Raw genomic sequence first — 15,106 nt, forward strand, 5'->3', positions numbered from 1 at the left:
CCGCTTCAACCTGCACCGTGTTGTGTTTGTGTGTCTGCGGACATGATGAAGCCCCGCAAATCACGCAGCGACTCCCTCACGACCCCCCGCACATGAGGACCCCGGTCACCGCAGAGGACGCACGGAGCCGGGCCGAAAGGCAGCAGCACCGCCGCCGGGACTCGGGAGCGAGGCGGCGCTGGATGCGAAGCAGCGGAGTCTGACTTGGCGTTTTTTCTCCCCGGTGACAGAGACACAATCTCCGCGGCGCATCTCCTCGCGTCCTCCCCGCCCTTCTCCTCCTCCTCCTCCGCGGCCGCAGCCCGCCGACCATGGCCCTGGTGACTCTGCAGCGCTCCCCCACCCCCAGTGCAGCATCCTCGGCCAGCACGACCAACAGCAGTGCGGGGGAGGTGAGTGGAAGGAGCCGGTGTCTGCTCTTTGTGTCCGCGGCGTGAGATGAATGCGCCTGCAGGATTTCTCATCAATAACAGTCTGGGTGGTGTTTGACATCGTGCAGGGAGCGTTCAGCTCACTTCCGTCACTGCTGAGAAACTTGATTTATTGTGTTATAACAGCAGCAGACTTGGATGTGGCAACTGTGGCGGCGGATTTGTAAACAAAATCCGACACAGGGGGGAGGAAGAGGGAGGAGGAGGTGGTGGTGGGGGGGTGTAAGCTGTCAGAACAAAGTGCTCATTTTGCTGCTGCACAAACATTTGCTGCTGTTTGTGTTCAGGTTTGTCCTCCCTGCTTTACTGCTGGGCTTTTTATCGGCAGCAGTGCAGTCTGGGTGATTGGGGACGAAGGAGACTTTAAAGGTCCAGTGTGTAAGATTTAGGTGAAAGGGATCTATTGGCAGAAAGTGAATATAAAATAATCCTAGTGACGTTTTCTCTGGTGTGTTTCATCTAAACTGTAATAAACATGCCCTTTATATTGAAATACTTTATCTTTACATTGGATATGTCTCTCTACGGAGGTCGCCATGTTTTTGTTTTTTTTACAGTAGCCCAGACTGGACAAACTAAACTTGAGTTTTTATGACAACTGAAGGTTTCCACAGGTTCTGCCTCATGTTTGTAATAGAGCTGCAACTTCCCCACTAGATATCACAAATTTATACATGCTAAACCTTTAAAGGGAAATGCGTAGTAACGTAGGATGCCGCAGACGCAATAACCAGAACCACATAAAACAATCATGTGTATGAGCATCTGTCAGCCATAATGTAATATTTAAACTCCTGACAGTGAGACGTAACTCTGATTTTATCTATTTACCTGCAACCCACCAAGTCCCAGCATCAAACAAAGTCAGCATCCAGATACGGAGCAGACGTCACAGAATCAGAGTCGGTGCTCCAGTTTCTAGTTTTTAGGAAAGTAGATTAGGTGCTCGTAAGTAGGCTGATTGAGCCGGGGCACAAAAACAAGCTGTGACATTATTCCTTTTGTTGATAAGTGTTTGGTTTTTAAATATAGGTTTCCTCTCACTGTTCTGCAAGAGTCAGCTGCCGGAGGAATAACTGGTGTGATGTGTTATTTTCCTGAACTTGAAGATGTCCTCATGAGTCAGCTGACAGCTCTATGGGACTTTGCATAGCATATGAGATCACAGCACTGACCAGGAAGGACCAGCAGATGGCGCTGGCACACCGTATTCCAATTTACACATCACTGATTGGCTCAACTTTGCCATCTAACACATTTTAAGGATTATTTAAGGATTAGACAACAATTCTTCATGTTTGCAGCCACAAACACTAGATTCACGGAGAGAGTGATTTTCAGGTCAGGAGTAAAATGTAAAATCTCAGTGTAACACTTGTGACACAGTTTTAAAATTGTCTGCCTTGTTTTTGTCTTACAGGACTTCGGGAGTGATGATGACCGGAAAACTAACCAGAGGTGAGATCTCTCTCTTTTAAAAAGTTAAAAAACTAGTGAACAAAAAACTTTTACTGCACCGAAAAGCTGGAATCAAACACCAGTGTCGAGATGTATTTATTATTGTTGACTTTTTGTGCTTTAGCTGCTTTTAAACTTACCCTACTCCACGTTCAATGTGTCTGACTTCTTTAAGTAAAACAGCCAGGGACCTGAAATAGAAGAAAATGAAAACAGGCATTTATAAAAATCAACAAATCTTAACATTAGTTATTTAAGAACATTTCTGAGTTATAAATTGCGGTTTTCTGAATTATAAAGAGAAATGACAGAAAACTCTTTCTACATCTGTCTTTTTACATATAAAGTGCTTTTATTCAAGCTGAGTTTTGTGACTTCTGCATTGAAGGTTATGTGGAAGCTCCTCATCAGCACGTGTCTCTTTTACAGTCTCTTTTCTCTCATGGCTCCAAGTGTCTCACCGTGAAAGAGAAAAACCGGCTGGAAATGCTGTTGATTAACGTGACTGATTTTAAAAAAAAAACGTTTTCTCCCCAGTTAAGTTAACAGAGATCACGTACACAGTTGTTCCTGCTCGGTCACAAAGCTTTTCTTTAATCAGCACGACGTCACAGAGGCAATGATTTGTGTCAGCAAAGCTCTGGCACAGACTCTGTCATTGTGCTCAGTGTGTGTGGGTCCATCACAGTTGAAACAGTCGTGTCATGCTTTGTCTGACTCAGTGGGTGACATGTTTCTGTAGCTCAGTGATTCATCAGTGTTACAGATTCTGCACGTCAAACTTCAGCCTGACGCCAAGGCAGCGTCGTCCACCGCCTCCCCGCACCTGCGTGAAAGATGCTATTGTGGCCGAGCTTTGCAGAGGGAGCGCTGACTGTGAGGAGGAGACACCGCGGCACGGATGAGGAGAATCGAGGACCGGGGTGTGGGAGGAGGGAGGGGGAAGGTCGTGCTGGGACCCAGACCATGATGCTGACAGAAGAGGCTAGAGCCAAATGTATGCAGGTTTAGAAGATGAACTGGAAATAGGTTAATATAGGAAAAGATAGTGTTTTATCAGCAAATCGTAGAACAAGCGGCAGGATGCATCTGGTGGTGAAACCGTCACATAAAGCCATGTTGACCGTGCTGCCTGACTTTGTGGAGAAAGCTGCTCTGACTCGGAGGGAGATCTGTCGCATGTAAGTTTTCACAGCGGCACAAACACATCAGGACGTGATAGTGGACACTTCTTTGAGTTAGTCGTTCTTAGTGGAGAGTAGAGTATGTAAGGTCTAGTTTTATTTAACGGGATCGAATGTTCACGTTTGAAGGGCAGGAGATGATTTTATAAACTCGCTGGCTCTATTTTAAAGCTTTAATCTTGGTCATAATTGAGAGGATTTTTTTCTTTGTTGTTAATTTACCTTGTTGTCAAAGTCGTCTGCATAAATTTGAAAAGGAACAGTGACACCACGTAGCAGAGGAGCTAAAACAAAAGGCCTTTTGATGGTCCCACTCAGTCATACCAGGCTTTGTGTGTGTGGTGGTTGGGAGAGTGGAATGAAACTGTGGTTAAACAAAGCTGTGCCCTGTCCTGTGTGACGAGACACTGAAGCTGTCCTCCTGCTCACTGCAGCCCTCACAGTGTCTCATGACCCAGGAGACATCCAAAAGAGACTGGACAGGAGAGCCAAGATGTAACACTTACTGACTTTTAGGTACTGATGAGGCTCCGTCTGCCCTCTGACTGTACATATACATATGTGTCCTGACTGAAGCCATCTCATGTTCCTGTGTTTCTCTTCTTGATTTGATTCCATTTCTAATTTGGCCACAATGACAAATCTACAACTTTAGGGAGAAGGAGCCTGTGATCAATGTCAAACAGCACCAACACACACCTGAAAACCTCCAGACCAAAGTCATTTAGAGCGATGAGACCACAATTAGTGTTTACACTTACAAATTCTGATCGTGGTGGCAGCTGATTGTGCAGCATGGTGGTGGATCATGGTGGTGGATTGTGGGTCATGATGGTGGATTGTGGATCGTGATTTCATCTGATTGTGGTTTCCTTACTCTTGTTGAGGATTCAGGACAGAGGATGTCGCACCTTGTTAAGCCCTGAGAAAAATTGTGATTTGTGAATATGAGCTATACAAAAAAATGTGATTTGATAAAAATAAACTCTAGTCAACATTGATGGTAAGATGAACGCAACCCTTGAGGCCAGGTTAAATTCATAAGCCAGGAAGCTGTTCCTGAAGCCTTCAATTTATTTTCCACTCCTTTTTGTTTCAGCCTCAGTGAGAGTTTCTTCATGGTCAAAGGAGCTGCCCTCTTCCTCCAGCAGGGCGGCAGTGCACAAGGACCAGAGACACCGAGCCACCACAAACATGCAGGTAGGAACAGACACGAGCAACTGAACAGAGAAGCTTTTCTCTTTGACTTTTTGAGCTGCTGACTAAAGAAAAAACCTGTTTCCTGTGGTGACTTTTTCCCCCTGTGGGTTTTTATGTTTATTCTCAAATGTTACAGAGCTGGGTGTGACCTGCAGTCAACACCAGGGACGCCCCAAATATTATTTAAACAAAGAATAAGCCTGAAACATGAATATATAGACAGTTACTGGTTATAAGATCCTGCTGAACAATGCTGATGTCATCCTCCAGCTCTCAGTGATTGATGATGTGTGTTGTCCAAATTACTGCAGGTATTTGTGTGTGTGTTTTTCTGCTGCCCAAACTTCACACAATCGCACTGCTGCTGTACGTCTGCACATCAGAGGCACATAAAAATTTGTCATCGTCATGCTCAATCTAAAAATAAACTAAACGCTCGCTACAGTCCCATCCACAATTTGAGTGCACGACTCAGGTGTGACTTGCTTACATAATAACCAGCAGGTATCAGGGTTTAGATTGAGAGAAATGAAGAACCCCCCTGCACAGTGAGAAGAGGATTAATGGTCAGTTTGACCTTTAGGGCCCGATCAGACCTGGTGTTAACATCTGTCCTTAGAGAACTGATCAAAAGTGGACAGTGTTAAGTACAACTGTTCATGCCTGGCATTACAATGTGTCCGTGCTTCTTGTGACCATTTGTGATGGGATCTGACGTCCTTCACATTTGTTTTCACACAGCTAAAAGAATGTGGCCACAAGCGTCCCAGACCACTTCCAAATGTGGTCTGAGTGATGGGATCTCAGGATGCATTGAAGACGCATTAGGGTGCGTGCACTTAGCGGTGACCACTTGTGATTGGATCACCCAGGACGGATGTTAATACCAGATCTGTACAGGTTCTTAGTTTTTGTGTCGTAAAGCTGAGTCAGTGCAGCCTGTTCTTGAGTGTGTGTTATTTTGTCCGTATTGCGAGTTGGGATGTTAGTGTCTTTCCGATTATCATTATAAAACGCTTCGATCAGAAAATAAACTGTAATAATCTGCATCTTCTATTTTATCACCAGTCTCAAAATGTTTCACTTTCAGGTGATCTACCTCAACACCTGCAGGTCATGTTTAAGATCCTCCGCTCTGAAGATCGCATTAAACTGGTTTGTATGATTCCTACTCTTCATTTCTGGTTCAGGGCTTATCTTGACGACAGCACGATATTTTCATTTCAAACACACTTCCTATGAATATTTCCTTTTGTTCCAAAGGCAGTGCGGTTAGAGAGCGGATGGTCGGACCGGGTGCGCTACATGGTCGTCATCTACACCAACGGTCATCAAGATACAGAGGAAAATATCGTCCTGGGAATGGACTTTACAGACAAGGACAAGTAAATATTCTCCCAGCAGCCTCACATTTACACACAGTACTCTTCACACTGATTGTTATATTTTCTAATGAACTGTTTTTTCTGACCCTCAGTAAAAACTGCTCCATTGGGATGGTGCTGCCACTGTGGAGTGATACCAATATCCATTTAGATGGAGATGGGTGAGTTTCATTTTGTCCTTTGATGAAAATTGGAATAATAAATGCTTGAATCAGCCGTCGAAGTGTAGCTACAGAACTACGATTGGAATAATAGTAATATTTTATTTATATACCTCTCACACATAAAAATAACAAAAACAAATAAAAACAGTGAAATGGAAGCTGGTTTAAAGGACTGAAGCTGGTTTTACTGACCTCCAGTGTCAGAGGAGTGAACCACCCTCATTTTTCTGTTCTTGCTGACCTGTTAACATTGTCCCTGTGTGCTGGAGGAATGTTCCACTGGTTCACAGCCTGAATAGTCCCATGAACGAGCCCCGTCCAGTCCGTGTTTACATCCCTTCATCACGCTTCATCTCTACCCAGACTCAAACTGATCTTCCTCCTCTTCCTCCTTTTCCACCAGAGGTTTCAGCGTGAACACAGCAGGGCGGTCACATGTCTTCAAGCCTGTGTCCGTGCAGGCCATGTGGTGAGGAAACTGTTTTTGTTTACGTGGGAGACTGTGGCATGTGTGTGGTGTGGCCTGGAGTTTCGATTTAGACATTCACATTAGGAACAGGTTTTAGACCCTGTGGACCAACCACAGGACGTGTTGTTGTTGTTATCTGATGCCAAAGTTAGTCATAATATAAATCACACAAAAAATACAATGGAAAACTATGTCTGTCATCCTCGTGAATGACAAAAGATATGAGGCCTAGAAATATGCCATGAATCAGATTTCAGTTGAAATTTGAGACATGAATGTGTTACATCATGTAAACTGAAGAACCATCCATCAGTGGACACTGGTCTCCCTGCCAGAGTGTGAAGTTGGATTATCCTATAGATATTTAATTTGCAGTTTAAAAGAACCACAGAAAAGAAATCCATAAGCTGTCATCTTAAATCTCTGTTGTCATTAACAATGTCCTGAACTAGTCACACACTATTTGTTCAGAGACCTCCTCTTGTAGCCACATGCCACCTGCTGGTCACTTATAAGAATTACAAATAAACAAGTCAGCCTTCTTCTCCTGTCTATCTGCTCCTGTCACATTGTTTCTGGTCTAAAGCCTTTTTGCTGTGCGTTGCCACAGGTCTGCCCTGCAGGTCCTCCACAAAGCGTGCGAGGTGTCGCGCCGGTTCAACTACTTCCCAGGGGGCATTGCCCTCACGTGGATGGCCTTCTATGAGAGCTGCATCACCTCGGAGCAAAGCTGTGTCAATGAGTGGAATGCCATGACCGACCTGGAGACCACCCGGCCTGACTCACCCACCATGTTTGTCGACCGGTGAGAAGCTTCAGGCTGCATCACGCTACAGTTTTAGTTGCAGTACACCTACACTTCAATAGATGTTAGTATTGGTCTTACCCTTAGACCGTGTATAAAGGTCCTGCCGATACACTCTACCAGTTGTGAGCCCCTCTGAGCCAGGGTGCCAACTTGAGGACGTGGTTAAACCATGGGGGAGTTTTATTGTCGTCTATCTTTATAGGAAGTCTGTGGTCTAGCTTGTGTACGTTGTTTTCAGTTGAACAAACATAAAACTCTAAACTTCATTTTCATTCACATATGTTCTGTGCAGGCCAACCGAGCGAGAGAGAACAGAGTGCCTCATCAAAGCTAAGCTACGCAACATCATGATGTTTCAGGACCTGGAGAACATCACGTCGAAGGAGGCATGTGTCAAATTAACGCCTCAACTGTGTGCATTTGTTCTACATCTGTCTATCAGCCTGTAAAGCTACATTCTAGTGTTTGACTGAAGGTGAGAAATACACTGTGAAACTTCTTTTAACAAATAGTTTGTTTCTCAACATCAGATACGTAACGAGCTGGAGCAGCACATGAGCTGTAACCTGAAGGAATACAAGGAGTTCATAGACAACGAGATGCTCCTGATCCTGGGTCAGATGGACAAGGCCACACTTATCTTTGACCACGTGTACTTGGTGAGAGTTTTTACATCATACTTCTACATTATATTCTTCATTTTTCCCACATGATACTTAAATACACACCGTGGTTATATTTTTTCCTCAATAAAATACAGTTAAATTAGCCTTTAATAATAAACCCCTGATTATCCAATTGAAATGTTTTCCTGTCTTTACCTTCATAGGGCTCAGAGTGGAACGCTTCAAACCTTGAAGAGCTACGTGACTGCGGGTAAACATATCTCATATTTTCTTCATTAAATATTAAATGATGTATTCTTTCACTGGATTCAATAAATTATATGCATGTATATTAGATTGTTAGATTAACTGTAGGTGTTGTTTTTATTTAAGTCAGCTTACTATTGATAAAGTTTGTTACTGTTAAATAATCCAACCGAGATGTGCAGTTTGCAGATACTGTTAGCCAAGAAGAAAGTGTGCTGGTTCATGAGTAAACGGTTTGAAAGAAAATTGACTCCGGTCACTGCATTGAGAGTAAATGTTTTTTGTTTGCAGAGTGGGCTACATCCTGAACGTGACCAGAGAGATTGACAACTTCTTCCCAGGGATGTTCTCATATCACAACGTGCGTGTGTACGATGAGGATGCCACCGACCTGCTGGCCCACTGGAACGACACCTACAACTTCATCGTCAAAGCCAAGTGAGGCACCGCACATAAATAAACCTGTGAGCTGGTGCTTTTTGACAGAACGGGCTGTGATGCAAGAGTAGAGGGTGAAATTATCCAGATATATGGACTGTAACAGCCTGGTGGTATGGTTTGTGCTGATGATAGAGTGTAGCAGTGCTCCTACAGAACTGTGGTATGATTACATGGAGTTTTAAGACTATTTTTAAGCTGTCACAGTTCTACTGTCTCTCATCATTCATTATCCAGGACCAGTACCAGGGCTACGGTCATTCAGGACACATTTTTCTTGTCTCCTAATACATCACACAACTGTGAGTTGCTCCAGTAACAGAGAGAGATTAAATGGTGCAGTCGGTCTGGTTGCTATGCAACTGTCCAACCATGCTCACCTGATGTAAAAAAAAAAAAAAAAAAAAGCATTAATAGAGCACAATCCCCACATCCTGGTTATCTAATAATCTTTTATTTTGCAGTGTGTGATAGTTTTTGATCCATGCTGTCCTAACATCATCAACTTCATCATCAAATAATACGGTTTCCTTCCCATCCAATAGGAAGAATAACTCCAAGTGTCTGGTGCACTGTAAGATGGGGGTGAGCCGGTCTGCCTCGACAGTTATTGCCTATGCAATGAAAGAATATGGCTGGTCTCTGGAGAAAGCCTACAACATCGTCAAGCAGAAGCGGAGTATAGCCCAGCCAAACGCTGGCTTCATGAGACAGCTGGCGGAGTATGAGGGAATCCTGGATGCCAGGTAAGAATGTTTTCAGGTTTCACTCAGGTTTGTTCACATCCTGGGGGGTGGTACACTATGAAACGTAGCTTCACATGTAAACAAAAGTTTACTTTCCTTTCACAGCAAACAGCGTCACAACAAGCTATGGAGGCCTGAAACAGATGAGGAGGGATCAGATGATTTGCAAGCGTCTGGCCACTGCACTGGTGGAGAGGAGACATCCGGGCTCAGAGGAGAGGAAGCCTGGGGAGGCTGCGGTGCATCTCCCTGCAGGGTCATGGGTCTGGAGATGGAGCCCCTTGACTCTCTTAACTATAATTACTATTTCAGACGTTTGTCAGACTCTGCGTTAGACAGCGAGCCCTCCACCCCAGTGCGGGGCCCCCCGCTACTGGGTATGGAGAGGGTTTTCATTGAGATTGAAGACGTGGAGAGAGACGCCCTATTGGAGGACGAGGGTTTTCCCATGGCCCATTTAGCTCTACCTGGCGAGGGCACGGCCGCGCAGACTTGTGGCCGCCTCGACCCCCTGGAGGACATGAGACTAAGACTTGAGTTCAGTACTTTGGAGGAGGAGGATGAGGAAGAGGCAAAGAAAGAGGAAGCTGAGATGGCAGCCTTGGCTCAAACACCTGGAGGATCAGATGGGAAGAGAGCAGGGGAGGAGGGTGAGAAGACGGAGGAAAGACGGTTAGGTCTCGCCAACCTTAACACCAACAACAGCAACCGGCTAGCTGCAAAACGCAGCTGCCCTGCAGCTTTTGATGTGAGTTGAGATGGATTTTAAGTTTTTTGTGTGTCTGCATATCTTAAAATATCTTTTATGTAAAAAACTAATGTAATGTCTTAACATTTTTAATATTCTGCATATCACTGACCATATACTTTATTCTCCAATTTTACCCCTTGCAGGACAGCGCGAGCACAGGAAACCCTTTAAAGGTGAAGCCCTCCTATCAGTCCTGTAAAGACTGCTTGCGTCTGCCACAAGGTCGGCGCTGTGACCGTCCAGCAGGAGGTCGTTCCCACCGTCTCAACCCCTCCCGCCACTGCACTGTCCCAACTATATACATAGATCCGCCCGGGACCAACTTTGCTTCCACTCCAATTCTGCAGTCTCTGCCGACCCCTGCAGTTGTCCCTCCTGATGTAATCCAGCCCTGTGCTCACCTCTACCGCTGTTCCACATGCGCCCCAGGCATCCCACCAGCGCATCGCCAGAAACTGGTCTCACCCATGAGCTGCGAGGAGACGCCTCCTGACTGCGGCTCAGTGGAGGCAGAGGACATGGACCAACCAACTGCGGAAAACGTGGATGTGCAGCTAAGAGAGGTTTCAGGGACGGTCAGTACTGCTACTGCTGAAGGTTTAAAACTACAACCTGGTGATGCAGCCGAGTTCCAGCAGCAGGCTCTGGCTCAGCTGCAAATGCCAGGACTGGGGATAGAGTTTGGTCTGGAACTGATGCGACAGAGGGCGGAGCAGCTTGAAAAGCTGCCGAGCTTGGCGATGGAGGGTCAGCTCCCAGTGGGCCCCCTGCCTTAAAGGAGGACCTGGAGGAGGAACACTGCCTCCATCGGGTACACTATGATGGCTGAGAGCCTTTAGATGACTGCAGCTGTGGTGTCGTACCAGAAATGAAGCACGAGTCTGACCTGTTCCGTCAATTCCTGGCCTCAAGCAGCTCTCTGTGCTTTTGCGTCTGCTGGCATGAAGAATGAGATGAGGCTGGTTGTTTTCACCGTCACACCATTAAAAGCTTCTGGCCAAACTGGGACTGAAGACTTCTCTCATGTCCCATGGAGTTGCTGCCATTTTACCATCAACACGCAGGTTTTGTGGTGGTTTCTAAGATCTACTCGTTCCTTTGTGACTCCTGAGAGAGCTGTAGTTAACACTTTGATGTTGATGGAAAGAAAAATACCTGGAGTAACCTGCTTCTGTTGGTGTCCTGTATATTTTATCAATCCAACTCATCAAGAGTATCAAGAGGAGCTCAATGATTTTGAGCCTGTTTGATTCCAGTCCGTATGTCCTCATGTTACCACGGATAAACGGAATCCCTGTTCAACTTCATTTCTATTTCTCTTGCCGCAGCTGCTTTTGCATCACGACGGGGCGTTTTCATGTGAAAGCTTAATCATTTTTAAAAAAGGATTTGAGCTAAGTGAGCATTTGAAAAGCGTCGTACCTCGGACCACAAATATCTGTCGGACTGTTTTTGGTCAAAGACTTTTGTTTCTGCTCAGTGGCTGGTTCACCCCCCCCTCCATTAATGTAATTATGTCCTTCAAGTGCTCAGTTTAGCCACGCATGACTTTGCAGTATTACAAAGCATATCCTCAACGTGCTTACGCAGAAAACACATTAAAATCACCTTTAATTTTCACCAAGTTTTTGAAACATTACAACATCCAGGCATCAAGGAACAATGAAAAGCTTAAATATCACTCACTCTTATTCAGGTCATTTCTGATGTAACTAAAGCCATATCATGTTGCCAGGTTCAGTTTGCACCTAATTATTCTCTGGGAAACCATCAAAACAAATTCTCTCAATCTAAAAGAAAGTGAAAGAAACATTCCTGAATTGTCCAGATCAGTGCCAAAATTTCAAGGGATCTATTTCAGCACGTCTCATCATTCCATAAAGTTTTATGGAAATCCGTTTGGTAGTTTTTTGCGTAATCCTGCTTTCAAACAAACAAACGGACAGGGGTGAGAACATAATCTCATTGGCATTGGTAATTATAGTCAATAAAGAAGCAGAGCACAGTTTCATTTAACCAGTGAAACATCTGGCTGTTATGTAATAGGCTCATCCCATAAACTTTTTTGGTAATATGTTGAAAAACCTTAGACTACCTTTTGCGAACCCACAATTATTTGCAAAGGCACAATGATCACGTATAGATTTAACACTCGAGCACAACTCTAGTATCCATTCACAGCGCACAGGCATAGTTCAGATGTATATTTACATTTATTAAGAATTATTTCAGAGCACTAAATCAAAAAAAAAAAAAAATCAAAATGAAAAATACACATTTCAAAGAAGTATGCTTTTCCTTAGCTTGCAGTTTTGACACCAATACTGTAAGAATTATTGAATTGATCCATCAATCATCAGACAGAGGCTGGCACTAACTTTTTTGTTGCTAATTTACTTAAATACTTAAAATATATATATTAATTAATTAACTGACAAGACCAGATTTCCTTTTATTTTTTAAATAGAGGTAACCGGTTAAAAAAATTGCAAAGCCCACTTTCACAGTCCATCAGTTCTTCAATAGTTATTTAAACTTTTCATAATGCACATCAACAGCTTGAGGTATATTTTTTAACCTGTTTGGTTAAAATTAGGCCACCTATCCAAAGTTGCTGTGCCGCAGGACGTTATTCTTTGGTTTGATGTTGTGTTGCGATTGTTTTTTGGCACGCTGGGTGTGCTAGAGTGGTTCTGAATGATCCCTGTTTAGAAAAAGCACATGCAAGTGTTATTACTGTGTTTAGAGATCCGAGTGCTTCAGGAGAACTCTTCAAAGAATGGATGCAAGTTACTTAATCATCGTTTTAATCATTTCTTTAAAATCCATCTGTAGAAACTTAAAGGGAAAAAAAAACAATAATTCCTCCTCTGTTCCTTCTCCTCTCTTAAATGAATCCCAGGGAGCTGCAGTTTTGCTCCACTAGTTAGATTTAAGTAATGTAGTTTAGCCTGTAACCTGCTCCTTCCAGTCATGTGGACATTTGAGTCTGGTGCAGCACCTACAGGAAGTTGCCATGAATAGTTCACAGCTGAAAGTATTACAAAGCGCAGTGTACAAGACAGACTAAAGGAATAGTATATTGAGGATATGAAATATTTAGTTCAACATAAAGACTGAAGGAAAAGTCTGGTTCTGAAAGATCTCGCACCTCTAAACTTATTTTTGCGTAAAAATCGCAAAAACCAAAAGTGTACAACATAATTTTTCAAGTAAGCTGGAAGTAAGGGTGCTGAGGGGGCTGCAGCACATCCCACTGGTAAATGGCTGTAAGTGCAAGGCAAAAAAAATTAGATTTCCTGGAGTAACATTTTGAGAAGCTCAGTGGTAGGTGTATATCAATTATAACCCTAATGAAATTTTCAATTTTGATTTAATCTTCCAGCATTCAGTGCATTTTCTGTAGCTTCTGCATGCACAAGTGTAGAACGCATCATTGATGATGAAAGGATAATGGATGTAAGTGGTGGAATTACAAGGTTAGATTTTATTTTACTGTCCCTTGACTGTGTCATTGCTATAGAATATATCTTGAGTCAAGATGGGTATGATTTAATTGCCCTGCTCACTTCCAGTCTAATTGTCATTTTTACACAAAGCCATGTTTGCTGTTCCTCCATTTGTAGTCCTTATGCTAAGCTAAATGACCACATTATGTTTTCCATTCAGACATCACAGTGATACCTCCTCCTCCAACTCTTAACAAAGCAAACAAGCCTATGTCTCAAATCTCAACCAATTCCTTTAGTGTATTCTTCATATAATTCTAAATGAATCCAGTGGTTCTCAGTAAGTTAATGGCCTGACGACGGTGCTCGACAACTCTCCGTTTGTGTTTCCTGCCCGCAGCACAGATATTTGGTTGTTTGCTTCACGTGTTGAGTTTGTTTTTGCATTTAAGTGCCTTAACCTCGGCCTTAGCTCCGCCATAAAGCATCACAGGCTTTGCAGTTTCTGAGAGTGTGTTGAAGGTCTGATTTATTTTTTTTTTTTTTTTGTACATGACTTCCCCTCACTCCCAATAATAACCACGCTCTTTGCATTGTATAACTCGGCACATTGATATAATGTATGCAAACACAGATAAGCTCATGCACAGCAGCCTCCTCTTCCTCAACAGACACATACTTGATGGACTTCCATTTATTAAATAGCCTATAATAATATTGTACTTGTTTGATATTGTTGAAACTTGTGGTATTGGTTCAATAGCTGGCTGAGGAACCTTACTTGCTGGAATGAGAACTATCATTTATTTACATTAGAGCATAAGATAAGAAGGATTTAATTAAGTCTCTGACATTTACCAATCTGTAAATACTTTTCTCTTCCATTTACTATTGAGTCGACTAGCTTGCAGATGTGGTCAGTATTAAGAAAAGCACTGATTATGCTACTGTGTCTCGCACACAGAGAAAAAAAATACGATTCGGAGGTCATCTCTAATTTAGTCACATGACTTACAGCTCTATTAAAAATGAAAATTATTGAATTTTTTGTATTATTATTATTATTGCATCATTCCCAGGCATCAAACTGACAATCCTACTTTAAGGGCCAGAGGCTGAGGAAGGACATTAAATAAGACATATATTGTACTTTCAGGTGATGGGGGGCATTTATAGAGTGGATTCATACAGAGCACAAGTTTGCCCCCTAATGCATGAGACGAGTGGAAATTGCAGAACATGAAAAACCTACCTGGGAGGGGGATTTTGTTGATCGTCTTTTGTTTACTTGTACTGTACATTGCCAATGTTCATGTGTAATGCACTTTTTTTTACATTTTGTTAAACTGATGTCCAGTCTAATGTTTATCATGGAAATAAACCATTTCCTCTGCAGAATGGGTTTATCATGCTGATAACTGTGCATATATTTGATTGAACTCAATTCTACTTGTATTGCACCAAATCACAACATGCATTATCTCAAGTTACTTTTTATAGTAACCTTAAAAATGAAAGCGAAACCCAGCAGTTCCCACAACAAGCAAGCATGGACAGATCTTATTTGTGATTATACTACACTGTAAATATTACTTTTTCTGGTTATCAGGAGGTATCGATCCAGCAAGAGAAACTTTATGAATATCATGAGGAGGCTGGAGTCCTCCTGCAGCGGCTGAAGGTTTGGTTCCGACCCGGCCATTTGCCTATTCTTTCTCCCCAGTTCAGGGCTTGCACTATCAAGTCAATGA

General features: G+C 43.2%; 2 protein-coding genes across 3 annotated transcripts in view; one reads left to right on the forward strand and one right to left on the reverse strand.

Annotated features, from left to right (window-relative positions):
- Window positions 1-15,106, reverse strand: part of myo1hb (myosin IHb) — a 45,341-nt gene that overhangs the window by 22,104 nt on the left and 8,131 nt on the right. The window contains exon 2 of the mRNA XM_069513448.1: window positions 2,030-2,080. The gene's annotated coding sequence lies outside the window, so the exon portion shown is untranslated. The remainder of the gene's footprint in view (window positions 1-2,029; window positions 2,081-15,106) is intronic.
- Window positions 15-11,129, forward strand: ssh1b (slingshot protein phosphatase 1b). Of its 2 annotated transcripts, XM_020082020.2 has the most exons (15): window positions 15-392; window positions 1,852-1,889; window positions 4,173-4,273; window positions 5,364-5,428; window positions 5,537-5,658; window positions 5,751-5,819; window positions 6,226-6,291; window positions 6,902-7,096; window positions 7,392-7,485; window positions 7,630-7,758; window positions 7,929-7,975; window positions 8,263-8,409; window positions 8,955-9,155; window positions 9,261-9,903; window positions 10,050-11,129. In XM_020082020.2, the coding sequence occupies exons 1-15, from the start codon at window positions 312-314 to the stop codon at window positions 10,680-10,682; spliced, it is 2,631 nt and encodes an 876-aa protein (XP_019937579.1). In that variant the 5' UTR covers window positions 15-311; the 3' UTR covers window positions 10,683-11,129. The 2 variants fall into 2 exon arrangements, with proteins under 2 accessions (XP_019937579.1, XP_069369550.1); XM_069513449.1 differs by lacking the exons at window positions 15-392; window positions 1,852-1,889 and adding an exon at window positions 2,823-3,070 and having other exon boundaries at window positions 10,050-10,817.

This window comes from Paralichthys olivaceus, chromosome 18 (assembly GCF_024713975.1).
Source record: "Paralichthys olivaceus isolate ysfri-2021 chromosome 18, ASM2471397v2, whole genome shotgun sequence".
In the NCBI taxonomy this organism is placed as follows: domain Eukaryota; kingdom Metazoa; phylum Chordata; class Actinopteri; order Pleuronectiformes; family Paralichthyidae; genus Paralichthys; species Paralichthys olivaceus.